The sequence below is a fragment of the Anomaloglossus baeobatrachus genome, chromosome 2, assembly GCF_048569485.1.
Source record: "Anomaloglossus baeobatrachus isolate aAnoBae1 chromosome 2, aAnoBae1.hap1, whole genome shotgun sequence".
NCBI classification, from domain to species: domain Eukaryota; kingdom Metazoa; phylum Chordata; class Amphibia; order Anura; family Aromobatidae; genus Anomaloglossus; species Anomaloglossus baeobatrachus.
In genome coordinates this window covers 512,019,572-512,047,385 of record NC_134354.1, presented here as the reverse complement: position 1 = coordinate 512,047,385, position 27,814 = coordinate 512,019,572, and the positions used below count along the sequence as shown (strand labels likewise).

Genomic DNA, 27,814 nt, shown 5'->3' with positions numbered 1-27,814 from the left:
AGATTAGTTTGCTGACGGCAGGAAGGAACGATGAAACATAATTTTCATACATATTTAGCGTTTTACTGTATGTAGGGGCAGACATATCAGTGGTGCAGCAGGTTCAGCCGCACACGGACCCAGTAAGGAAGGCAGACTCCAGGTGTAGGGGACACAATTGTACTACAGGTTGCTCAGATACTGTGATCATTAAACTTTCTCCCTATGTACATTCTCTTCAAACATTGGGAGGACTCCCCTGTGTGTCTCTCTTTGGTCAATGAATGCTTTAATATATACTTAATTATTTTGTTAAGGGATATCCATCCTGCCACTAATACTCAAAGTTAGGGTTTGCTCAAACTAGCGTATATTTTCTTTTCCGAGAGCATCGGATGCGTTATACTAATGACATTCATCTCAAACTCTGCTGCGAGTGTGAGCTGAGTGTCATCTACTGTTCTCTGATTCTCTCACAAGCAAGAATCAGAGCACAGGTGCGGAGAAGATGGAGAGATTAATTTCTTCATCTTCTCCATTGTCTATCTCGGCGTATTTCAGACTGCACCATCCGAGTGCAGTCCAGTGTTTTGTATGGACCTATAGAGTTAAATGGGTGCGCATTGTCTGAAATATGCTGACTTGGCATGAGAAAAAACCTCTAGTTGTGACTGCACCATAATATAACACTGGAGCAAATGCTATCTAATTAAACATCACATAACACTCGTCCGAGTTATACGCTTGTGTGAAAGACCCCTTAGCTGTACTTCACAGACTGGAGCTTGATGGGGGGGTGGCCCAGACACAAGTCCTGCACAGGGACCCTTCACAGTTAATGACCGCCCGTGGGTTAATCTAAATGGGTCCTTACAGAGCAGGAATCTATTTTGGCGATAGTAATGGGGGAGGGGAGTTCCATCATGAGATAACCCATAAAATACCAAAATATGAATAATGGCAAAGTGGCAAAAGTAATTTCACATTGAAAAGTTTTGTTCAATGGTTCTGTTTGCAGTGCTAAGAGGATTTATAAAATTCTGAGCAAGGAATTGTAGCACCCAGGGATATGGGGTACTCTGTTCCGGGCAGTGTCTCTCTTGGGAATGTCACGGTGGTGGCCATTACCCGGTTCTGTGCCCTGGGCCCTTTTTGTAATGGGGATATTTATAGGGGAGAATATGATAATGTTCACATGTGAAGCCACTTGCGGTGTTGCGGCTAAGTTTAGGGAGGAGCCGCTGCAGAATGTCTCTACCGGGGCTGATGGTATTGGCAGCTACAATGGTAGTCCCTCCGCAAGTAGGGTTTTGCCCCAGAGGGTGTATGGTGCAGTAGGCGTCGGAAGAAGGTAGTCCACGCAGGTATTCAGTGCAACTGGTTTACTCATTGCTGAAGATGTTAACTGGTTGCCCGAGGCCGGCTGGTTTCACCTCCAGGTCTCCTTCGTCCCAGTGCCAGTTTGGTTCTCTGGTACCTTCTTCCCCTGAACCTGTCTCTGGTAAGTGGGTCACCGTGGTATAGAACAACTGGGGGTCCCCGTTCTGTGGTTTGTACATTTCTGTTCACCTGATGGTAGCGTGAACCTTGTGGGGTTGGTGTCTCTGGTCCTATCCCCGGTTCTCCCTTTGCTACTTGGTCTTCGGATTCTTTAGGGTCAGCAGGGTCCTTGATGGTTTCCTTTGCTGTGCAGGTGTTAACTGGTCGGCTTGAAGCTTTTTCCTGTCCTAGGGTCCTGTACCCCGTCGGTGCATAGTTTGGGAGTACTCCACCATACTCCACCGGCAACCACTTCTCCTGGGGACCAGGTCACCGTCAACCTGAGCCAGGGTGTTACTTCACTTCCACCTCAACACCCCTGCCGTCTGACACTTTCTGACTACTCTCCACAGTCTGCCCCTCCCACCTGGTCAACTAGTGGACTGGACTTGCTCCACCTCTAGGCGGCCATCCATTGGTTCTACCCTAGCTGGGTACCATTGTATGGGGGGGTTGTTGGGGAAGACTGGGATTACCTGGGTTTTTGGTGTTACCGGCACTGGGGTTCTGGGTCCCTAAGGGGATAGGCTTTGCGTACTGATGGGGATGCAGAACCTTGTAGTACCCTGATGGTTTCAGGGGCGCTATAAAATCAAGTGACAGAAATAAGGTGAAGTCATGCCTAGATGTCCCTTGTTATCTTGGTGGTGGATAGTGAACAAACTAAGGCTGACAACAGCTAAGAAGTGAAATACATGATGGATACTGGTCTAAGGAGCCAGATGTTCTATATACAAGTTCTTTCCCTGCATATGGATGTGTCACCCAGGGATAGGGGGTACTCAGAATCAGGCCAATGGGGTTGCTTCTAGAGGTATCACAGTGGCGTGACCCGGTCTGTGATCCCAAGCTCCACAACAAAAGGGGAATATGTAAAGGGAGATTGTCTGTGACGCCACCCGTGGGTTGCGGTGATGAGATGGTGGTACCGCCGCTGCCTCTGGGGACCGTGCCCGGGACTGATGGTGTGGGGGCAGCAAGGTGGGATCCCCTCCACAGTTAGGGGAGTTGTAGTCCCGGGGCCCAATTGGGAGTTGTGGTGGTGGCAGAGCTTGCAGGGATCAGCACACTTACAGTTCGGTTGTCCTGGTGTTGGATGAGGCTGCTTTCATGTGTAGGGTCAGGAAACACAGAGTCTGTTTTGTCAACCAACTTGCCAAATGGCCGGTCACCTTTGGCGGGTGTCTTCGGTTCCCACACCCAGATGTACAGCCAGGGCCTTTCTTACCACTCTCTCTGTCTGTCTCCCTCGTGTCTGGACTATTCCATTAGAACGGCCTCCGGATCAGGTCCCTCTCCCAGCACCGGCGGTCAACAACCCTGTCCCGGTCGCCTCAGGATCCCCACGACCGGAAACCGTCGCCTGTGGCCCTAGCAGCCACCTAGTCTGGTAGTCCAGGGGTCCAACCCTGGCTACCACCTTCTCCGGGGAGCTCCAAGCTTCCCCTGTCAACGCTTCACTGACTACTGCACAACTGAAACTAAAACTCCCTCCACTTCCTTAGCTCCTCTCGCCCCCCCTCCCTTTTTTCCTGGGGAGGGGGTGAGTAGGGCCTGATTGGCTGTTGTACATCTGTGTGGGGATTGTGTAGCTGCCAAGGAGGATTAACTCTTTCTGTGACTACCTGGTTTTGCCATTGCGTCACACTCCCCCTTGGTTGAATACAGCCCGTCCGCGGGCTGTCCGGCCACTTACGTTTATTTTAATGGGAAAAGAAAAAGTTAACACATTACAACCATACATCTTCCCACATCGGGAGGTACGTTTGCTTAACCTTTAACTATCCTGCCACCCCCCACCTGCTGTGCAGATTGCCTCCTCCGGGAACTTGAGGACGTTCAACAGGGGTAACAGTCCATAAAACAGTCATTCTTTAAACTTGCGGGTAGCCGTCCATGTTCCGCTACCATTGCTGCTGCTGCCGCCACTCCCAGTACAGGGCATGGGTTCCGTGCTTCGCCTCCTGCTCGGGAGCCAGGCCCACTCAGATGCCCTCGGTGCCGGCTACAACCAGCCTCGCTAACTGCCGAGGGGCCCATTGCTCAGTGGCCTGACCCTCTTCTCTGCAGGTGTACTCCAACTGCTCCGTAGCTAGGACAGGGCATTTGGGAGCGGCTGGCAGTGCAGCTGGGGGCGATTTCAGGACGGGTACTGCCGTCGTTGCGGCCGGGCGGACTGCAGGAGCCGACGTCATCACCGTTGCGGCCGGGCAGACTGCCGAAGCCGACGTCATCACCGTTGCGGCCATGCTCGGGGCCGGGTGAGATGTCATCGGTGTTGCAGCCTTGTTCGGGGCCGGTCGGGATGTTATCAGGGTTGCAGCCTCCTGTGACATCTTGCTGCTCTTGTGTCCAGGAACGGAATTTTGCAGAGTCCTGGCGTCCCTGCACTTTACAGTTCCGGTTACATGCCACCGCTTCTCTGCCTGCCCCCCCTTGGTCTTTTGCGAGCACTTCTTCTGGCCATGTTCCCAGGGGTGGGGCTTTAACTTCGCGCCATTTTCGGTGAAGAAGAAGATGGTGCCGTTGTTTGGGCGCCAAAAATGGCGGGCAAGATGATGGCATGTCAAAATTTTTCAAACAGTTCACGGATTACAAGGCGCACGTCATCCAGGTCACGGATGGGGTAAGAATCCTGTTTGTGACGCTAAAATGTGTCGCCCAAGGATAGGGGGTACTCAGAACCGGGCCAAAGGGGTCGCTTCTAGAGGTATCACAGTGGCATGACCCGGTCTGTGATCCCAGGGCCACAACAAAAGGGGAAAATGTAAAGGGAGATTGTCTGTGATGCCACTCGTGGGTTGCGGCGATGAGATGGTGGCACCGCTGCTGCCTCTGGGGACCGTGCCCGGGACTGATGGTGTGGGGGCAGCAAGGTGGGATCCCCTCCATGGGTAGGGGAGTTGTAGTCCCAGGGCCCAATTCGGAGTTGTGGTGGTAGCAGGACTTGCAGGGATCAGCACACTTACAGTTCGGTTGTCCTGGTGTTGGATGAGGCTACTTTCATGTGTAGGGTCAGGAAACACAGAGTCTGTTTTGTCAACCAACTTGCCAAATGGCCGGTCATCTTTGGTGGGTGTCTTCGGGTCCCACACCCAGATGTACAGCCAGGGCCCTTCTTTCCACTCTGTCTGTCTATCTCGTGTCTGGACTAGTCCGTTTGAACGGCCTCCGGATCGGGTCCCTCTCCCAGCACCGGAGGGCTACAACCCAGTCCAGGTCGCCTCAGGATCCCCGCGACCGGATATCCGTCGCCTGTGGCCCTCACAGTCACCTAGTCCGGTAGTCCAGGGCTCCAACCCCGGCTACCACCTTCTCCCGGGGAGCTCCAAGCTTCCATTGTCAATGCTTCACTGACTACTGCACAAATGAAACTAAAACTCCCTCCACTTCCTTAGCTCCTCTCACCCCCCCCCTCCATTTTTCCTGGGGAGGGGGTGAGTAGGGCCTGATTGGCTGTTGTACATCTGTGTGTGGATTGTGTAGCTGCCAAGGAGGATTAACTCTTTCTGTGACTACCTGGTTTTGCCAGGGCGTCACATGGACAGGTCTAGAAAAGGATGATCCTAATTTAATTCTTAGCCAGGACAAATATAATATTCCTTAATATAAGACAATGAGTTCAGGACGTTTCCATTCAGGGAAAATACATTCTATTTCAAAGCAAACAGTACTGTAAATCTTGCACTGTTTTTATGATTTGTTCTGCAGAAACATTTTTCTCTGTCCACTCACACACTTAGCCCTGTGATATTCCTTCCACATATATGCTGCTATGTAAACTGTGGAAACAGCTGGCACAGTTAAAATGAAATAATTAAAAACAAAGTTCGCTGTCCAAGCACATGAAAATATGGAGAAATAAGCAAAACATTTTCTGGATACAGAATCCTCAAACAACTTTGATATTTTATTTTAAGACATCGACTTGTTCCTTCAAGGTGACAGCTCTTCATTTCAGAACATCATTTTCTCATCATGATGAGAAACTAGTGAAAAACGTGGCTTCCCATCAATCATGAAGGTGATTTCTAAAATCTGGTCAGATAGTATTGCATTATAGGTCTCAATGAGACAGGCACAGTGTTACTTCATTTATTAAGCTATTGTGAGTATCATTATATTCATGGAATTTATAGGGTTTAAAAGGATTGATCTTTGCTTTAGACAAACCGCAATTAATGATCTTTGGGTGCGTGAATAGCCGATATAAGTGCCAGCGCTATGCTTGTTTAACCTTTCAACCAAGCGATATTTCGTTTCATTTTTTCCTCCTGTTCTTCCGAGAACTGTAACTTTTTTATTTCTCCTCCAATACAGTCATATGAGGAATTTTATTTTGAGGAGTGGGGCAAGTTGTACTTTTGAATGACACCATTCATTCTGCCCCATATTGTATTAGAAAACAGGAAAACAAGTGCAGTGAAATTGCAAAAAAACTGCAGTTCTGTAAGAGAGTGAACTATGACAATACAGGGCGAGCATTAGGACCCTGCAGAGTCTGCCTGTCTGTCTGAGCGATAAACAGGAAGTAGTTGTGGAGATCCAGGAAGTGCGAGGAGGGAGTTGGGTGTCCATGGCAACGGGTTTTTTGAAAACGTAGTAGGTGAAGCAATATGGGCCTTAAAAAGTTGGTTGTAAGCCCCGGTTGGTGACCAAGAGACTTGTTGGTGAACAGAGCCAGTGACAGCATCTGAGGAGAGTGAAGGGAAACAGAAATTGCGAAGACAATACCACATCACTGTGTGATAAGCGATCCAGTTGTGCGGACCTGGGTCCAACTGAAAGAGCATTTGAGGAGAAGCTGAGGAGATGTTTCCCTCCCTGACAGAGCAAGTGATTGATGTCCAGTAAGGCCGGGAGTGACTGCGATAAGAGAGACGGCGTCCGGTGTCATCCCCATTGGAAGGATTCTGACAAGCCCTGGAAAAGAGTGATCCCCAGACTGCACCCTGAGGCTACAGAATTAAAGTGCTTGACAGGTGACTCTGGCATTGGCTGATAGCTGCCAAACTTTGTTTTATTTTTGCAATAAGTACTTATTTTTGGCGCCAAAGTTTTATTTTTATTTTTCTGGACTTGCTGCAGCCCACGCGGAAACATACCGGTGTAAAGTTACATTGGAGTTTAATGGTACCATAGGTTGTGAGATACCCGGGTATCCCTGTGATAAGTGTATAGTCATCATTAATTTAGTGTATTGTATTATTATCTGTGATAAGTTATACTCAGTGCACCATCTCAGAGGTTCCATCAGACCACCCTCACCTAATTTACATCGTCTTTCCAGTTTGATAAGTTTAACGTGTAGGTAAATTTGTTCCGGGTCCCAAATGTGATTTACATATACTGGGATCTCTGAGATCGGTGCATTGATTTTCGGCTAGCGCTTAGTGTGTGAAAATTATTAATGGTAATGTTTTTAAGGGGATTTTGAGCTTATTATATTCTACATTTCACCGTAATTTCATCCCCATTTCAGTAAAATACTGTTGTTCATTTCTGCCTCAGTCTCGGTCTGTGACTCACTGGATCTTAATAGGACCTCTGGTCATTACATTTTTGGCATAGTCGGCAGGATTCAGTGTTTGTCATGGACGGAGGCGACGAAGGAAGAAATGATCCCACCGCATCAGCAGCCCCGCTGCTGGGTGCGGGTCTTTTGGCAGCCGCGGCGAATGTGGGAGGGCATTTACCGGTAGGAGCTTTACTCCAGCACATGCCGAAATACGACGGGCGTAATATGGCGTTGCAGGATTGGGCAGAGAGGGTCCAGAGTATTCTGCGGATGTGTAATCTGACTCCCGCATTACGAGCAGAACTGGCATTGAACGCACTAGAAGGCGACGCTAGGCTGACGGTGATGGTACGACCTGAGGCTGAGAGAAGTACGTTAGAGAAAATTGTGGTACTGTTAGAGGGGAGTTCTGGAGGCCGGGCCCGTGTGACCCAGCTTCGATCATTTTTCTTTAACCGCCCTCAAAAGGAAAGTGAGTCTCTGATGCAGTACTCTAATACGCTACAGGAAACATTGAATGAAGTGCAGCGACTAGACCCTGGGGTCCTGGGAGCGTTCCGGGAGGTAGACCACTTGCTCCGGGACCAATTCATCACAGGGTTAGCTAACAGGCTCCTTCGGGATAAACTGTATGAAGTGGCCCGGGCTACCCCAGAAATATCTTTCTGGCAGATTTACCAGGCCGCGGTGGAAAGGGAGGCAGAGTCCATTCTGGTAGTTCAAGGGGCTGTGGACAGTACACGGCTGGAGGGAGGCGGAATGCAATTGTCAGGAGCGGAAGGACTGGTAGATGTTGTACAAGCTCTGCGTGCTGAGTTGAAGGAGCTAAAGCTGGAAGTGTCTAAAATCAGAGCTGGGTCATCCCCTACTCCCCTGGAGAGGCCAGCAGCTACACCCTCTGGGATGGTGATTCCACTGACAGCCGGACCGCCCTCTTTGAATGACTCAAGTCCCCGTCCCCGGGGAGCAGTCACCTGCTGGAGGTGCGGGCGCCGGGGACACATCTCACGATACTGCCGGATGTCCACAGTCCCCGAGACTCCTCCGTCGACGTTAAACTCCCAGCCGCTGCCTTGAGGGGGAAATTCGCAGCGGCCCCCCCCCTCACAAAGCCCCAAACGGAATGAGCAAGATTTGTTTGCATGGAGTCCAGTCTTAGAAGCAGAATTTGAAGGACGGAAGATGAATTGCTTGGTTGATACGGGATCTGAATGTACCATTATGCCTCTAGAAGTTTTCGAGAAATACTTCAGTCAACTAGTGGTTCCCGAAGATGGTCGAATGATAAGACTTACTGCCGCTAACAATGGCCAGCTGATGGTGAAAGGGATCGTGTGGATGAGACTGAAAATGTTTGGTCAAGAGCTGGGTCAGAAAGGGGTAGTGCTGGTGGACCACCCCCCTAGAAGAGGGATGGAAGTGACACTGGGAATGAACATTCTGCGAGATCTAAATCATCAGATGTATGCTCGTGAGGGACCCCGTTACTGGACTCGTGCTACAGGTCACCAACCAACACAGAGAATGTTACACCGCCTAGTGCTGAACTGTGATCTGCTGAAAAGTGCAGTCCCTGGGGGCCGGGTGGGCCTTGTCCGAGTGCCATCACGGACCACGATTTCACTGGCGCCCCGACAGGAGGAACTCTTGATGTTGCCAGTGGGGGTGGCGCAGAGGCTGAATGGACTTGAGGTATTACTTGAGCCAGCCCCAGAGAAGTCCTCTTGTGCCAAGGTGCATGTGGCCCGGTCTCTGACGATTGTGAAGAATGGACGGGTGCCAGTCAGATGCATTAACGTGTTGGAGGAGGCTATTACCATTCCTGCTGGGACCATCCTAGCTGAACTGTTCGTGCCAGAGGGGAAGATGCCTGACAAAGCGGTGTTTGAATTGCGGCCAGACCCACAGTCATCCTGGACATATGCGGTCGAAGTAGCAGGGCCTGAATCTTATACCAAAGAATGGAATGGTCGTGTGATCATGGATCAGATGGGAGTAGATCGGGAGAAACTGACTTCCGTGCAACTAGAACAGTTGGAGAGGGTCGTGTGGGAACATGAAGAGGCCTTCTCGCGACATGCAGAAGACTTCGGGTGCTCACCGACGATTGAGCATGAGATTCCCACGGGGGACACCCCTCCCATTAGAGAACGTTATCGTCAGATTCCCCCGACACTTTATCAAGAGGTGAAGGGCATGGTTGCCAGTATGCTCGACAATCAAGTAATACGAGAGAGCCAAAGTCCTTGGGCTGCTACCGTTGTCCTTGTCCGAAAGAAGGATGGGACCCTCCGATTTTGTGTGGATTATCGGAAATTAAACGCGCACACTGTGCGAGACGCATACCCGTTGCCTCGGATAGAGGAGTCCCTGTCTGCATTAGGACGGGCCAAATACTTTTCAACGTTGGACTTGGCGAGTGGATATTGGCAGGTACCAATGGCTGAGAAAGATCGGGCAAAGACAGCATTTGTTATGCCAATGGGGCTCTATGAATTCAACCGGATGCCGTTCGGACTCAGTAATGCCCCGGGGACCTTTCAACGCCTTATGGAACACTGTTTAGGCAACCTGAATTTTGAATCGGTATTGATATATCTAGATGACATCGTGGTGTTCGGAACGTCATTTGAAGACCATCTTGAGAAGTTGCGCCAAGTGCTCCAACGTCTCAGTCGCCATGGCTTAAAGATAAAACCAAAGAAATGTCAACTGTTCAAGAGTCGCATAGAGTATCTAGGCCATGTGGTGACTCCCGACGGGGTGTTACCCTCAGTCAGTAAGATCTTAGCGGTACAGGGGTGGGCACCTCCTCAGACTCTACGGGAGGTGCGGGCTTTCTTGGGATTGGCAGGGTACTATCGACGATTTGTGCCCAGGTTTTCACAAGTAGTGGGTCCCCTGAATGAACTTTTAAGAGGGACGGCGCTGGGTCCTCGCAACCGCCTTATCCAATGGGGGCCTCAGCAGCAAAAGGCATTTGACGAGGTGAAAGCCGCCCTAACGAGTGCCCCTTTGTTGGCATATGCCAGGTTTGATACCCCTTTCCTGTTGTACACTGACGATAGTCTTCACGGGTTGGGGGCGGTACTGGCCCAAATTCAGGATGGCCGGGAGCGGGTCATTGCCTATGGCAGCAGGTCTTTAAGGGACACTGAGCGCAATCCGGCTAATTATAGTTCATTTCGCCTAGAGCTGTTAGCCCTGGTGTGGGCAATGACGGAGCGCTTTGCTGAGTATCTAACGGGAGCTGAGGTGTTGGTCATGACCGATAATAACCCTCTTGCTCACTTAGAGAATGCGAAACTGGGAGCGTTGGAGCAGCGATGGGTCGCTCGCCTTGCTAAGTTTAATTATCAGATTAAGTTTCGCTCGGGGCGAGAAAACGGTAATGCGGACGCATTGTCAAGGGTACCCCTTGGATTTAGGGGAGAAAGCATTGATGACCAGCTCGAGGACACAGAGACCCCTGACTTGGGGCAGGTACCTATCTTCCGCAGTGTGGTACATTCAAGTGGGGTGGCATCAGGGATGCCGTGTGTCCTGGGAAAAACGCCATCAGATTGGGCAAAAGATCAGAACGAGTGTCCAGACATCTCGCGAGTGCGCACCTGGGTACAAAATGGGATTTGGCCGAGTGCAGAGGACAAGGCCCAACTATCCGCAGAAGGAATGAAACTATTGCGACAGTGGGATAAGTTGTGTGTGGAACAGGATCTTTTGTATCGTAAGGTGTATCTGCCATCTGAGCTGCAACACCGGTACCAACTGGTAATCCCTGTAGGGATGGGTCCGATGGTTGCCCGCGAGGCACATGAGAAAGGAGCCCACTTTGGTAGTGAAAAGACACTCCAGTGGTTACAGCGAATCCTCTATTGCCCTGACTTGGGAGGGATGGTAGCGGAGGCATGTCGGCAATGTCGGGTTTGTGGGCTCAGTAAGAGTCCTGAGCAGCGGGCCCCTACTCAAACCATTAAAACGTCTGCCCCCTTGGAATTGCTCATGATTGATTATGTCCTGATAGGATACTCGACGTCTGGGTGCTCCTATTGCTTGGTAATGACAGACCACTTCACTAAATATGCTGTGGCAGTGCCGACAAGAGATCAGACAGCGGAGTCGGCGGCTAAGGCTGTGTGTCGTCATTTTCTCCAAGTGTTTGGGTGTCCGCAAAGGATACACTCAGACCAGGGGGCATGTTTCCAGGGGACACTAATGGAAGAGCTGCGCCGGCTGTATGGCATAGCACATTCAAGAACGACACCTTACCATCCCCAAGGAAATGGGGCCTGTGAGCATTTCAATCGTACCTTGATACAGATGATGAGAACATTAGAGGAAGGGCAGCAGGGCCACTGGCCTGAGTACCTCCCTGAACTAATGTGGGCCTACAACAATCGATTGCACAGCACTACGGGCTATTCGCCACACATGTTGATGTTTGGGAGACCCGGGAGGGATATTGAAGATTTGAACATGCCAGATCCCTCCTCTGATTCCCCTCGGACTGCATCTGAATGGGTTCGGGAACACCAGCGGCGACTGAGAGTGGTGCATCAGGTGGTGGGTAATAGACTCAATCAGGTGTCTCATAGGGACACGAGGCCTGTGCAGACGGAACCTTTCTTTCCAGGGGATAGAGTGTTGGTGAGGGTCAAACGACCGACAGGGAAACTGGCCGATCGATGGGAGGCGACCCCATACCTGATAAAGAGACGAGTGAACCCTGAGATTCCAGTTTATGAGGTCGAGCCCGTGGGGGCAGGGGGGCTCACTCGTAATCTTCACCGTAACATGCTACAACGGTGCTGGTTTGAGGACGTGGCTCCCGTTTCTACGGAACCAGAGGCTGTGTCCCAAGGGTCAGGTACTCCTGATGTTTTTGAGTTTGATGATGAGCCCTCCTCTGCGCCTGTTTATCTGCCCCCTGTGAATGATCTGCACCTGTGTGGAAAGAGTGTTGAGCCGGTGGAATGTCCTTCCGAGGGTGAGGGCTTGAGTCAGCCACCTGACATGAATAATGGGTCACGGGGTGTCGCACTTCAAGAGGGGGCAGCGTCACGCCTTTCCTCTGATGACACTTCTGAAGGGACTCCTGCCCCTTCGGGGACAGAATCCGTTGGGAAGGACCTTCGGAGAACCACTCGACCTACGGCAGGAATACCCCCTCAGCGCTACGCACAGGATGATTTTGAGTGGGGAGGTATGTCGAGGACGCCAACCTCTAGTGGGGTGGCATGTAAGAGAGTGAACTATGACAATACAGGGCGAGCATTAGGACCCTGCAGAGTCTGCCTGTCTGTCTGAGCGATAAACAGGAAGTAGTTGTGGAGATCCAGGAAGTGCGAGGAGGGAGTTGGGTGTCCATGGCAACGGGTTTTTTGAAAACGTAGTAGGTGAAGCAATATGGGCCTTAAAAAGTTGGTTGTAAGCCCCAGTTGGTGACCAAGAGACTTGTTGGTGAACAGAGCCAGTGACAGCATCTGAGGAGAGTGAAGGGAAACAGAAATTGCGAAGACAATACCACATCACTGTGTGATAAGCGATCCAGTTGTGCAGACCTGGGTCCAACTGAAAGAGCATTTGAGGAGAAGCTGAGGAGATGTTTCCCTCCCTGACAGAGCAAGTGATTGATGTCCAGTAAGGCCGTGAGTGACTGCGATAAGAGAGACGGCGTCCGGTGTCATCCCCATTGGAAGGATTCTGACAAGCCCTGGAAAGGAGTGATCCCCAGACTGCACCCTGAGGCTACAGAATTAAAGTGCTTGACAGGTGACTCTGGCATTGGCTGATAGCTGCCAAACTTTGTTTTTTTTTTGCAATAAGTACTTATTTTTGGCGCCAAAGTTTTATTTTTATTTTTCTGGGCTTGCTGCAGCCCACGCGGAAACATACCGGTGTAAAGTTACATTGGAGTTTAATGGTACCAAAGGTTGTGAGATACCCGGGTATCCCTGTGATAAGTGTATAGTCATCATTAATTTAGTGTATTGTATTATTATCTGTGATAAGTTATACTCAGTGCGCCATCTCAGAGGTTCCATCAGACCACCCTCACCTAATTTACATCGTCTTTCCAGTTTGATAAGTTTAACGTGTAGATAAATTTGTTCCGGGTCCCAAATGTGATTTACATATACTGGGATCTCTGAGATCGGTGCATTGATTTTCGGCTAGCGCTTAGTGTGTGAAAATTATTAATGGTAATGTTTTTAAGGGGATTTTGAGCTTATTATATTCTACATTTCACCGTAATTTGATCCCCATTTCAGTAAAATACTGTTGTTCATTTCTGCCTCAGTCTCGGTCTGTGACTCACTGTTTCTTAATAGGACCTCTGGTCATTACAGTTCCACAATTGTTTCTTGGGTTTTTTTATTCACCATGTTCACAGTATGGTAAAACGGGCATTATGATTCCCCAAATCAGTATGAGTTCGTAGATACCAAACATGTATAATTTTATTTTTATTTAAGTGGGGATTTTTTTTTTTTTTAAATTTGTACTAAAAAAAAAAGAATTGCGCTTTTGTCAGCATTTTCCAAGACCCATAGGGTTCTCATTTTTCTAGATCTGGGGCTGTGTTATGGCTTTTTTTTTGCGTCTTGCACTGACATTTTTAATTATACCATTTTTGTGTATATACAATGTTTTGATCACCTGTTATTGCATTTTATTGCAATGTTGTGGTGACTAAAACACCGTAATTTTGTCAGTTTGATTTTTTTTTCTCTCGCTACGTCTTTTACCGATCAGATGAATTTAATTTGTTTTGATAGATCGGGAATTTCCGAACAAGACGATACCAAATATGTGTTTTTGTTTTTTCAATAGTTTTAAATCCAATGGGGCAAAAGGGGGATGATTTGAACTTTGATTTTTTTAAAGTTTTTGATAATATTTAAAACTTTTGCTTCTAAAGGCCCAGCCACACACAACGACTTACCAGCGATCCTGAAAACGATGCGACCTGATAGGGATCGCAGGTAAGTCGCTGGGAGGTCGCAGATGAGATGTCACACAGTCAGATCTTACCAGCGATGCAGGAACAATACAGGTCGCTAATGGGATCGCTACTGCATCACAGAAACCATGACTCAGCTGCGATCTCGCTAGCGATCTCGTTATGTGTGACGGTACCTTTACTCTTTTTATTGATTTTATTAGTCACCCTTAGGGGACTTGAAACTGGCACTGTCTAATCGCTTCTGCTGTTCAGAGCGGTGCTTCTGTACAGGTGCATCTAAGGGTACCTTCACACTTTAGCGATGCAGCAGCGATCCGACCAGCGATCTGACCTGGTCAGGATCGCTGCTGCATCGCTACATGGTCGCTGGTGAGCTGTCAAACAGGCAGATCTCACCAGCGACCAGTGACCAGCCCCCAGCCAGCAGCGACGTGCAAGCGACGCTGCGCTTGCACGGAGCCGGCGTCTGGAAACTGCGGACACTGGTAACTAAGGTAAACATCGGGTATGGTTACCCGATGTTTACATTAGTTACCAGCGCACACCGCTTAGCTGTGTGTGCAGGGAGCAGGGAGCCGCGCACACTGAGCGCTGGCTCCTTGCTCTCCTAGCTACAGTACACATCGAGTTAATTAACCCGATGTGTAATGCAGCTACATGTGCAGAGAGCCGGAGCCAGCAGCACAGGCAGCGTGAGAGTGGCGGAGGCTGGTAACTAAGGTAAATATCGGGTAACCACCTTGGTTACCCGATGTTTACCCTGGTTACAGCTTACCGCAGCTGCCAGACGCCGGCTCCTGCTCCCTGCTCGCTTCATTTGTCGCTCTCTCGCTGTCACACACAGCGATCTGTGTGTCACAGCGGGAGAGCGCCTTTGAAGAAAACGAACCAGGGCTGTGTGTAACGAGCAGCGATCTCGCAGCAGGGGCCAGATCGCTGCTCAGTGTCACACAGAGCGAGATCGCTAATGAGGTCACTGCTGCGTCACAAAAAGCGTGACTCAGCAGCGATCTCGGCAGGGAGCTCGCTGTGTGTAAAGCACCCCTAAGGTTGTGAAGGGGTTAAACACAAGTTCAAAATACAAAATAGAGATTTGATTGTTTTAACACTTGATTAAATACTTTTGTGTTCCATTGTGTTGATACATCAGTGCAACTTAAAACAATAGATGCACATTGTGATACCATGCTCACACAGAAAATCATTATTACAGCACTTGAGTCTTTTTAAACATACCTGTAATGTGCCTTTTGGAATTTTATAGGTGTTTTCTAGGTTTCCATTTTCTTTACCTTTTTCTGTAAAAAAAAATAAAGTTGGCTTTGAAAATATCAGTCAACAGATAATTTATCAACCTCTGTCTCTAAAACAGACTGTCTACAAGCAGTTGTTGTTTTAGCATTCTGTTTTCATACATAGGCGGCATTCCAGTAGTCATGCGAGGTTTAGGGAAGGTGGGGCCGTAAATAAGTTTAAGTTGTTTCGACTTTTTTTTTCAAAATGTTGCAATGTAGCTGATTGTGAGGGTGTCGAAAGTTGGACTCCCACTGCTTTAAGCTATTGGAAATAAAATAATTTTCATTTTTCCACTAACTATGGGGTATAAGAGTTTGTTTTTAGAAAAATGAGTTTTAGTTTTTCATGACACTTTTTTTTTGCCATATAATATACTGAAAAATGGAACAAGATGTATTTTTATGGTCATAAATGTATTTAGTTTTTTTTATGCATTACTACTTTAATTTACTACATTATTTTACTACTTGCAATTGGTCTGTTTTACCATTATTTTAAAACAGCCATAAGTTTTTATTTTTTTTGTGAATAGAGTTGTTTAAAGAAGATCTGTTACTTAAAAATAGTGAGCAATTGCTCTTACTTTATTTCTATTGCTCCCGAATATTCAGTTTTTTTTAAACTTTTTTATGTATCATACACTTCAAGAAATATGAGCCTTTTAATATAGTTTAAGTTTTTATGGTCATTAACAAGAGGTTGTGTCTTGCAGAATTCTCTCAAGGTATTTCTAGAGATTGTTCTAAATTATTTCCTTGTGAGTTACGCCCCGTGGGTAAAGACCATTAGATAAATTATATTACAAAAAAATGGAAGACTATTGAGCAGTAATAGAACACTAGTCTGGGATTAATGTACTACCAACTATATTGTAAAAATAAATAAAACAAATATAACTATTCTCTAGAAATAATTCCTGCTGCCACAACATAATTGGTGTTATACTAATTTAAAAAAAATGTAGGGGAAATATTAAAAACTTAAATATGTGGGAGACGAGGGAATTAGCTATATATGCTATATGTGGGAGATGAGGGACTTGTCTATATATGCTATATGTGAGGGAGGGTGGACTAAGTTATATATGCTATAAGTGGAAGAGAGGGGGCTAGGCTATAAAGGAAATATGTAGGACTGGGGGACTAGGTTATATAGGCTATATATGGGAGAGGAGTACTTAGCGATATAGGCTACATATGGGACGGGGAGTAGGCTTTATGTAAGATGGAGGACTAGGCTATATTGACTATATGTAGGAGAGTGGATACTAGGCTATATAGGCTATATGTGGGGGAAGGGGGACTTGGCTATATAGGCTATATATATGGAAAAGGGGGACTTTGTTTTAAAAGAGAGCAAAACTTCATGGAAAGGGTGAGCAGGCAAGGGGGGGGCAAGGAATTCAATATAATTTATTTCACAAAAGTGGTGTAAATACAACAGAATTGGGCCTAATTATAGTAAATATCTTGTGTTGGTGCATGTAAGCTGAAAAATGTGCCAAATTCTGGAGTATAAACAAAGAAAATGTCTATGTTGAGTAGCAGTAGAATGGGCCCTGTGGAATCAATTAATCCTGTGGGCTCTAGGCATTCCAGTCCGACACTGTGTGCATCATGCCAAAATGATAACACTGCGCCAGACTGGCTAATACAAATAGGAGCTGGGGACACTATCATGTAAAATGCAACTCACATGGCTCCCGTTCAGCAGCCATAGATTGCCCGCTGGACTTGGCCCTTCAAACGGATTCATATAATCTCCAAAGCTCAGAAGTGATTCCTGCTTAAGGGCACGCTCACACAAGCGTGAAAAACGGACGAGTGCAATGCAAGAAAATCTCGCATTGCACTCTGACCAATGTTAGTCAATGAGGGAGAGCAGTTGGTCAGCTTTTCTCGCATCCAGATACTGGATGCGAGAAAAGCGGCAACATGCTGCGATTTTCTGCGAAAGCCGTATCACTCGCACCCATTCAAGTGAATGGGTGCGAGAGAAACATCGGACTGCACTCGGATGTCATCCCAGTGCAGTGCGATATACGCACAGGCTGACAATGGAGGAGATGGGGGGAGATTAACCCTCTCCCTCTCCTCCACAGTGCCCGCCCTCCTCTTCACAGCTGTGACCAGATTGCATTACACTCGTCTCTCGCATACGTTCGTGTGAGTCCAGCCTAACAGAAAGTGTGATCTAATTGTAATGCTCAATGTTTTTTTTGGTTGACATGTAAAATTTGAAAATAAAAACATGGTAAATTCAGACTTTGGAAGCAAGCAGAATTACTAAATTACAAGAGATTGCTCATGGCAGTTCAAAAATAGGACATAATGATCCAACTTACGATTTGTCTTATGAGATAGAGATTTGCTCCAGATTTCATCCTCTAAATTATCTTTTACTCCAAATTCATAGAAAGTGTTAGGCTTCAGGTTGTCTATTACTGTTTCAGTTGTTGGGCACAGCTGGAAAAGCCAATCTTTATTCTTTTCTCTGTAGCGAACTGTGTAAAATCTGTGAAAACAATATTTGTATTATAATAAGATACACAGCAGTCTATACAAATTTCTTCTATAGTTATTGCTTTAATGTTGTATTATGATAACATTTGGATGTGTTGGATCACTAGACTTTACATATATTATCTTGTAATATGGTCCCTAAATCAAAAGACTGATACATTTTCGGTTCCTTTTCTTGTAAATAGAATAAACAGTTTATACATTTGCATGAATAATGTTAAATATAGCAAGTTAAAAAGACTTTAAAAGAATCCCTTTAAGTTCTATAATATACCGTATCATATATATATATCTATATATACAGTACAGACCAAGAATTGGTAAAAAATTGGTAAAATTGTAGATTCACATTGAAGACATCAAAACTATGAATGAAAACATGTGGAATGAAATACTTAAAAAAGTGTGAAACAACTGAAAATATGTCTTATATTCTAGGTTCTTCAAAGTAGTTACCTTTTGCTTTCATTACTGCTTTGCACACTCTTGGCATTCTCTTGATGAGCTTCAAGAGTAAAGGGGGCTTTACACACTGCGACATCGCTAATGCGAAGTCGTTGGGGTCACGGAATTTGTGACGCACATCCGGTCGCATTAGCGATGCCATTGCGTGTGACACCTATGAGCAATTTTGCATCGTCGCAAAAACGTGCAAAATCGCTCATCGGTGACATGGTGGTACATTCTCAATTATCGTTGGAGCTGCAGGTACGAAGTAGTTCGTCGCTCCTGCGGCAGCACACATCGCTATGTGTGACGCCGCAGGAGCGAGGAAGCTCTCCTTACCTGCCGCCGGCCATAATGCGGAAGGAAGGAGGTGGGCAGGATGCTACATCCTGCTCATCTCCGCCCCTCCGCTTCTATTGGGCGGCCGCTTAGTGACGTCACTGTGAAGCCGCACGGACCGCCCCCTTAGAAAGGAGGCAGTTCGCCCGTCACAGCAACGTCGCTAGGCAGGTATGTGTGACGGGTCTGGGCGATGTTGTGCGCCACGGGCAGCGATTTGCCTGTGTCACCCTACAGATGGGGGCGGGAATGCACGCTAGCGATATCGGTACCGTAAAGCGGCCTTTAGTCACCGGAAATGGTTTTCCAACAGTCTTGAAGGAGTTCCCAGAAATGCTGAGCACTTGTTTGCCCTTTTGCCTTCACTCTGCGGTCCAGCTCACCCCAAACGTCTCGATTGAGTTCAGGTCTAGTGACTGTGGAGGCCAGGTCATCTGGCATAGCATCCCATCACTCTCCTTCTTAGTCAAATAGCCCTTACACAGCCTGGAGGTGTGTTTGGGGTCATTGTTCTGTTGAAAAATAAATGATGGTCCAACTAAATGCAAACCGAATGGAATAGCATGCCGCTGCAAGATGCTGTGGTAGCCATGCTAGTTTAGTATGCCTTCAATTTTGAATAAATCCCCAACAGTGTCACCAGCAAAGCACCCCCACACCGTCACACCTCCTCCTCCATGCTTCACGGTGGGAACCAGGCGTATAGAGTCCATCCGTTCACCTTTTCTACAAAGACAAGGTGGTTGGATCCAAAGATCTCAAATTTGGACTCATCAGACCAAAGCACAGATTTCCACTGGTCTAATGTCCATTCCTTGTGCTCTTTAGCGCAAACAAGTCTCTTCTCCTTGTTGCCTGTCCTTAGCAGTGGTTTCCTAGCAGCTATTTTACCATGAAGGCCTGCTGCACAAAGTCTCCTCTTGATAGTTGTTCTAGAGATGAGAAGGTGTGTCCAAACTTTTGGTCTGTACTGTATATATATATATATATATATATATATATATATATATATATCTTTTAAAGATATTTGTACTTAGGATGAGTCTCCTGCCACGTAATCATAGTTAGCAATTTTTACCCTACCATGCTGGAGAATTTTATCATTTGCTGTATTTAAGAGCTGCTGAAAACTTCTTGGATATGACTATCACCTGTAAAATGTTGTTGTGATGTGATTCTGCTTTCAATTACATTTCACAGATTAGGTTTACATAAAATGTTAAAGGGGTGGTCTGAAGGATAAGGAAATTTTCATCTAAATCCCTATCTAGCTATTGCCCTAATCTAAACTAATTTATAATACTGCTGCATTAAATATTTCATATCCCTCACTACACTATCTAGTTACTATTGATTTTTCTCTCTACTTCCTGTCTGATGACGTTTCATTTGAGAATCTCATTGAATGCGGGAATACTCAAACGAAGAGTCATCAGAGGGCAGAGGCTGCGGTCACTGTCACAGCCTCTGCCTCCTCTCTGAAACAAAGTGTCATTAATGATGCTTGTTTCAGCGGCTGGGCTGGTCTCCTCAGATCAGCAGAACTATCAATGGAGAAGAGCGAACTATCAGTGAGCGGTGTCAAACTACCCAGCGGTGTTCAGACATTACTTGCGAGGGCAGCGCTGGTCTCTGAAAGCAACTGGGTACTATATTGCCAACTCTACTGATTTGGGAACATAAAGCATGCTGTCACTGTGAAAATCATACAATGACAACATGCAGTGACAAGACCAGCACCTGAAATGAGCATCACTGAGGACTCTTTGTTTTAGGGATTAGGCAGAGAATGCTGCAACCTTTGCACCTGATAACGCTTTGTTTGATTATATCAGCATGCACTAAAATGAAGTGTCAGCAGACAGAAAGTAGAGAGAGAAAATCAATAGTAGCTAGACAGTGTAGTGATGAAAGGTCATTTTTTAATGCAGCCATATTAGAAATGAGTTTAGATAAGGGCAATACATAAATAGGGATTTAGATGAAAATTTCTTCAGCCTTCGGACCATCCCTTTAGGTTTCCCTTGAGAACACACAGTAGTTTAAGATCCTACATACTACATATGGAAACACCCAAAAAGGAATAGGGTCTTACTTGAAGATACCAGTTTATTGCTGCATCCACAAAGAACCATTTCAGTATATTCTAAAAACATCTGAATACAAAGAAAAAAGTGCTGGTTTGGTGTTGACCAGACTACTGCATCAGGTCAGAGACAAGTTCAGCATGTACTGTGCTAAGCGATGGTTGTACAATTGTTTATAATAATGCATAAAGATGAAGTAAAGTGGTTCTCCTAAAGGTGTGGAATCCCTGATAAGGACATGGACTGAAGCTTGGTTATTACTGAACAGCACACACATTTGAATGTTCACTGTCATAGATTGTCAGAAGACAATTTTTGCAAAAGGGATTTCAAGATTTGGCTTAGAGGATGTGACAACATTATAGACACCAACAAATGATTATTTTTTAATAGACCATGGAATATAATAATTATTTTACCTTACACTACTTCTCATTCACACTTCTCAGAATGTGACAAGAGTGAATCTGTAAGGGTTAATTTTTTATCTTTCACTCAATCCAGTGCTAAACTTCTATTATAGGCTATAAAGTGAGCATAAATCACAACCCCAAGACAGACTACGCAACATACACAACATGCTGCCACCACTCATCAAAGACATGGGGTAATGAATCCCCGAAATATATGCTACTGTCTGAAAATCAAAAAGGGATTTTTGTTATAAACTAAAAAGGGAGAAAAAACAGATAATTAGCAGTCGACCCGCGAGATCACCCCTGGCAACTACAGCCCGCAGTGATCATGTGCGGCTATATTCACTGCCCCCGCGCATCATCATCAGCGCGGGGGGCAGTGAATAAGTATGGTATACTCACGTCATCCTGTCTGCCAGCTGGCTGATCTGTGTAGAGCATGGTGAGCTAGAGATGAGGAAACAAAAGGCGCAAATAGGGTCTTACCCGGTAATAACCGTTTAGAAAAACACGAATGAGAACACTCACCTGATGAGGTTGTGCCAGTCACAACCCCTTGAAAAGCCTGTGAGTGTCAGCGTGGTTCCAAGCAGCGGCCCCGAGATGATCGTGACAAAGATTTTTATATATGTATATACATATATGAGAAACGGGTTTATGCCGCGCTCAAGAATCAAAGATTTTTATATATATAGAGCATGGTGAGCACAGGGATGACGTCATCACTGTGCACACCGCTCTCCACACACATCAGCGGGCCGGCAGACAGGAGGACATCGCGGTGCTGCAGGGATCGGTGACCGGCTCTACACAGGTCAGCGGCGCTGCTGCCGACACAGAGAGGAAGATGATCGATGCAGCAGGGAGTGAGGAAAGGTGAGTATAAACGTTTATTTTTTCTGTGCCATAGAATACAGGCCATATAGCAGGATAGGGGTATATAGCAGGATGGGGGCATATAGCAGGATGGGGGTATATTATGAGCAGGATGGGGGTATATAGCAGGATGGGGGTATTTGAGCAAGATGGGGGTATATAGCAAGAGAGCAAAACACGTGTCGGAGTGAGGGGCTGCGAGCAGGACACATCACTTTGTCATTAGGTAACGTTATTGTCTTTATTCATGCCATAGGTTACACTGTGTTACAATGTAATAAACAGTTATGCACTGCACTTTCTTACATGCATGTATCACTTTGTGTTACAAGGTAGTAAATGGATATAAACTGCACTTTACTTCATGAGAATATGCATATATCTCGTGTATGGCAAGTAATTAATTTATTAACAAATTGACCTACCTCATTGTGTTGCTGTTTGTTCACTTCCAAGTATTTATTTATTTATATACATATGGTGTAGTTATTTATTATTTATTTATAATGAAATTTTATTATTATCACCAGTGGTGATACTTGATTGATAACGCTTGGATGTTGATAAATGTAATCCTTTGAGGAAGGTCACTGACTGCTGGTGATTATAGTGGTATCCCATATATGATTAATGTTGATTTGGGACCCTTTGACTAACCTATTCGTAACCCTATATACAAGATAATTATATGCAGCACCTTATGTTGATCTCACTATGTTTTTAAATGCATACTAATAAAGGTTTATTTTAATGTTTGACGTTGTCACTCCATTTTTTGTCCGTTTACACATGGCTAAGGTTTTGATATATATCTAGTTGGGAGTGCGATCTAATGACTATATATGTGTACAATTTGTTGAAATCTTTAATTAATAGATGCAGAAATGCTGCACTTAATCTGCAACATCAAAAATCACCTTAAACTCATCGTCGGCACACAGCCTTACTCTCTAAGGAGAGCTGTAAAAATTTTAATTCATCGCAGTGTGTGACACCCCGGGAACATTGAACGACAGCTTACCTCCGTCCGCGGCTCCCGCCGACAATGCGGAAGGAAGGAGGTGGGTGAGATTTTTACGTCCCGCTCATCTCCGCCCCTCCGCTTCTATTGGCCGGCTGCCAATATTATATTAGGGCTTAATATATTACAAAAGAAAAATAGAAAATTGCATTTTTTTCTCTGAAAGAATATTTAGACTTTATTTGCTAGACCCAGAATATCCCTTTTTCTAAAACAAGCAGACATTGCTTTGAAACAGCCTTTCCTAAAATTACCTTTGCGATCTCCCCTGACACACATCTTATAGGTATTGTTCACAAAAATGAAACATACCAATCTATAATAACTATCAAACAAAATACCTATGTATATCATGACTTTCCAATGTCAAAATCATGTCTTAAAAGAAATTAAAGGTATTATTAGACTATTTGTGCTTCAGTGTTGATTTTAATGCAGAAGATAAACCGATAATACAGATTTTCAGATGGCCTGAAGGCAGCTGTCATTCTAGCTTTGATTTGCATGTCATAACACAATGACTTGTACAAACTTTAATAATCTTTACTTATTGCTCCGTCATTTTAAACAATAAGGTTAAGGTTGGTTTAAGCTTTCATGAAGACATGCACATTACATGGTATTAGTGATGAGCGAGTACTAAAAAGCTCGGGTGCTCGAAGCTCGGGCCGAGCCTCCCAAGATACTCGTGTACTCGGCCCGAGCACCGAGCCCAATGTTATCCTATGGGAGACCCGAGTATTTTTGTGAAATGACCCCCGGCAGCATGTAGAAACCCTAAAAATGTCACAAAAGTCTCAGAAGAGTGCTCAAATGACATGGCAACAGCATGGGGAAGACCCCTTGAAGCATTTATCACTCAAAAGTCACAGATGTGAACAATTTTGTCCGAGTTTTACGCCATTTTTACGGACTCACCAGAAAACCTTCCAAAATGACACCAAAATGAATTTTCATGGCGGAAATGTTAAGGGCACATACCCAATAGTGAGATAGAGCTGGTGTATGTTACTTTTTGAGATTAATACATGAAAGATTTTACATGAAAACCTTGTGTGGCACTCCGATGTCCAAAACGCACGTTTTGTGCTTTTTACTAGCGATGTCGGTCATTTTTTTTTTTTTTTATTCTATCTCCCTCAGTCCGTCGGTCTGTCTCTCTCTGTCTTGTCTGTCCCCCTCTCACAGTCTGTCGGTCAGTTCCCCCCTCTCTCTTACTTACCGTTCCCCGATCACTGCCGCGGCGCTGCACAGCTGTTCAAACTCCGGTGGCTTTTCCTCTTTTGAAAAAGCCGGCCGCTCATTAAACAATCTCCTATTCCCTGCTTTCCTGCTTTTCGGCGCCTATGATTGGTTGCAGTGAGACACGCTCCCACACTGAGTGACAGCTGTCTCACTGCAACCAATCACAGCAGCCGGTGTGTGTATACTGTGCAGTGAAATAAATAATTAAATAATTAAAAAAAACGGCGTGCGGTCCCCCCAATTTTAATACCAGCCAGATAAAGCCATACGGCTGAAGGCTGGTATTCTCAGGATGGGGAGCTCCACGTTATGGGGAGCCCCCCACCCTAACAATATCAGTCAGCAGCCGCCCAGAATTGCCGCATACATTAGATGCGACAGTTCTGGGGCTGTACCCGGCTCTTCCCGATTTACCCTGGTGCGTTGGCAAATCGGGGTAATAAGGAGTTAATGGCAGCCCATAGCTGCCACTAAATCCTAGATTAATCATGTCAGGTGTCTCCCCGAGATTCCTTCCATGATTAATCTGTAAATTACAGTTAAATAACACACACACCCGAAAAATCCTTTATTAGAAATAAAAAACACTAACAAAGTCCCTCATTACCAATTTATTAACCCCGACAAACCCTCCATGTCCGGCGTACTCCACAGTCCTCCAGCGTCGCGTCCAGCTCTGCTGCATGGAAGTGACAGGAGCTGCAGAATACACCGCCGCTCCGGTCACCTCCACGCAGCTAATGAGATGAGTATAGCGATCAGCTGAGCTGTCACTGAGGTTACCTGGATCCAGCGGTGGATGCAGCGGTGGCCGCGGGTAACCTCAGTGACAGCTCAGCTGATCGCGCTACTCACCGCCGCTCCAGTCAGCTCCATGCACCAACTGAGGTGAGTATAGCGATCAGCTGTTGTCACTGAGGTTAATCGCGGCCACCGCTGGATCCAGCGGTGGCCGGGAGTTACCTGACTGACAGCAGCTGATCGCGCTATTCCCTTCATTAGCTGCGTGGAGGTGACCGGCGGCTTTTACTATTTTGAAAAAGCCGGCCGCTCATTAAACAATCTCCTATTCCCTGCTTTCCCCGCCCACCGGTGCCTATGATTGGTTGCAGTGAGACACGCCCCCACGCTGAGTGACAGGTGTCACACTGCACCCAATCACAGCAGCCGGTGGGCGTGTCTATACTGTGCAGTAAAATAAATTAATAAATAATTAAAAAAAAACGGCGTGCGGTCCCCCCCCATTTTAATGCCAGCCAGATAAAGCCATACGGCTGAAGGCTGGTATTCTCAGGATGGGGAGCTCCACGTTATGGGGAGCCCCCCAGCCTAACAATATCAGTCAGCAGCCGCCCAGAATTGCCGCATACATTATATGCGACAGTTCTGGGGCTGTACCCGGCTCTTCCCGATTTGCCCTGGTGCTTTGGCAAATCGGGGTAATAAGGAGTTAATGGCAGCCCATAGCTGCCACTAAATCCTAGATTAATCATGTCAGGCGTCTATGAGACACCCTCCATGATTAATCTGTAAATTACAGTAAATAAACACACACACCCGAAAAATCCTTTATTAGAAATAAAAAACACACACATATACCCTGGTTCACCACTTTAATCAGCCCCAAAAAGCCCTCCATGTCCGCCGGAATCCAGGATGCTCCAGCGTCGCATCCTGCGCTGCTGCATAGAGGTGACCGGAGCTGCAGAAGACACCGCCGCTCCGGTCACTTCCACGCAGCAAATGAGGTGAGTAGCGCGATCAGCTGAGCTGTCACTGAGGTTACCCGCCGTCACTGGATCCAGTGACAGCGGGTAACCTCAGTGACAGCTCAGCTGATCGCACGGCTGTCTTCATTAGCTGCGTGGAGGTGACCGGAGCGGCGGTGTCTTCTGCAGCTCCTGTCACTTCCATGCAGCAGAGCTGGACGCGACGCCGGAGTCCGTGGAGTACGCCGGACATGGAGGGTTTGTCGGGGTTAATAAATTGGTAATGAGGGACTTTGTTAGTGTTTTTTATTTCTAATAAAGGATTTTTCGGATGTGTGTGTTTTTTAACTGTAATTTACAGATTAATCATGGAAGGAATCTCGGGGAGACGCCTGACATGATTAATCTAGGATTTAGTGGCAGCTATGGGCTGCCATTAACTCCTTATTACCCCGATTTGCCAACGCACTAGGGTAAATCGGGAAGAGCCGGGTACAGCCCCAGAACTGTCGCATATAATGTATGCGGCAATTCTGGGCAGCTGCTGACTGATATTGTTAGGGTGGGGGGCTCCCCATAACGTGGAGCTCCCCATCCTGAGAATACCAGCCTTCAGCTGTATGGCTTTATCTGGCTGGTATTAAAATTGGGGGGACCGCACGCCATTTTTTTTAATTATTTATTTATTTATTTTACTGCACAGTATAGACCCGCCCACCGGCTGCTGTGATTGGGTGCAGTGTGACACCTGTCACTCAGCGTGGGGGCGTGTCTCACTGCAACCAATCATAGGCGCCTGTGGGCGTGGAAAGCAGGGAATATGAGATGGCTGTGTACAGAGCACAGCGCGCCGGCCGGTATAAAGGCTCGGTCACGCTGTGCAGGCCGGCCAATCACTGCAATTCCACAACTAACAGGGCTGTGGCATTGCAGTGGTCTGCCAGCCAATCCCTGCATGAGGGCTGGCTCTCAAAAGAGCGCCAACATGCAGGGATGAAGACCACGAGTAAAGCACGAGTATTGCAAAATTACTCGGTACCCGCCGAGTAGCCCGAGTACAGTGATACTCGTGCGAGTACCGAGTAGTAACAAGCATACTCGCTCATCACTACATGGTATCTTAGCACGATGTACTTTGTCTATGATAACACAAAACTAGAGCTAGAATAACAGGAATGCATCATGTCTGCCACATATCACCCAGATGGACTAAACAACACAGATATGCTCCTATAGCAACAAAACAGCAGGAAATCAGGACCTAAAGTTTATATCCGTCATCAGTCCGAAGCTACATCGGCTCAGGGGACAACTGTTACAACTAATTAGCATTAATAGTTTATGGCTTAGTTTTTATTTTATTTGGAATAAATGCAGATTTTCCACATAATTAAGTAATGTCTAAAAATCTCATTAAGTAAAGGGAAATACTAGATGAACAAGGATGAGATGACACTACACTATATTTGTGGCATGTTCTAAACTCAGCCCTTAAGGCTGCTTTACACGCAGGGACATCTCTAGCAATGTCGCTCGTGAAAGCACCCGCCCCCGTCGTTTGTGCGTCACGGGCAAATCACTGTCCGTGGCGCACAATATCGCTAACACCCGTTACACGTACTTACCTTCCTAGTGACGTCGCTGTGGGCGGCGAATAACCTCTTCGTTAAGGGGGAGGTTCCTGCACCGACACAGTGACATCACACAGCGGCCGACCAATAGAAGCGGAGGGGTGGTGACCAGCCACATTGACAACACGCCCACCTCATTGCCGGAGGATGCAGGTAAGCTGTTGTTCGTCGTTCCTGGGGTATCACACGTAGCGATGTGTGCTGCCTCAGGAACGACGAACA

General features: G+C 46.5%; 1 protein-coding gene across 17 annotated transcripts in view; it reads right to left on the bottom strand.

The window, feature by feature from the left end:
- Positions 1 to 27,814, bottom strand: part of ABI3BP (ABI family member 3 binding protein) — a 566,204-nt gene that overhangs the window by 345,544 nt on the left and 192,846 nt on the right. For all 17 annotated transcript variants that reach the window (XM_075336532.1, XM_075336540.1, XM_075336538.1 and 14 more), the window contains exons 5-6: positions 17,644 to 17,813; positions 15,240 to 15,301 (exon numbers count right to left, since the gene is read on the bottom strand). In XM_075336532.1, coding sequence (XP_075192647.1) covers positions 15,240 to 15,301; positions 17,644 to 17,813 — 232 coding nt within the window. The remainder of the gene's footprint in view (positions 1 to 15,239; positions 15,302 to 17,643; positions 17,814 to 27,814) is intronic.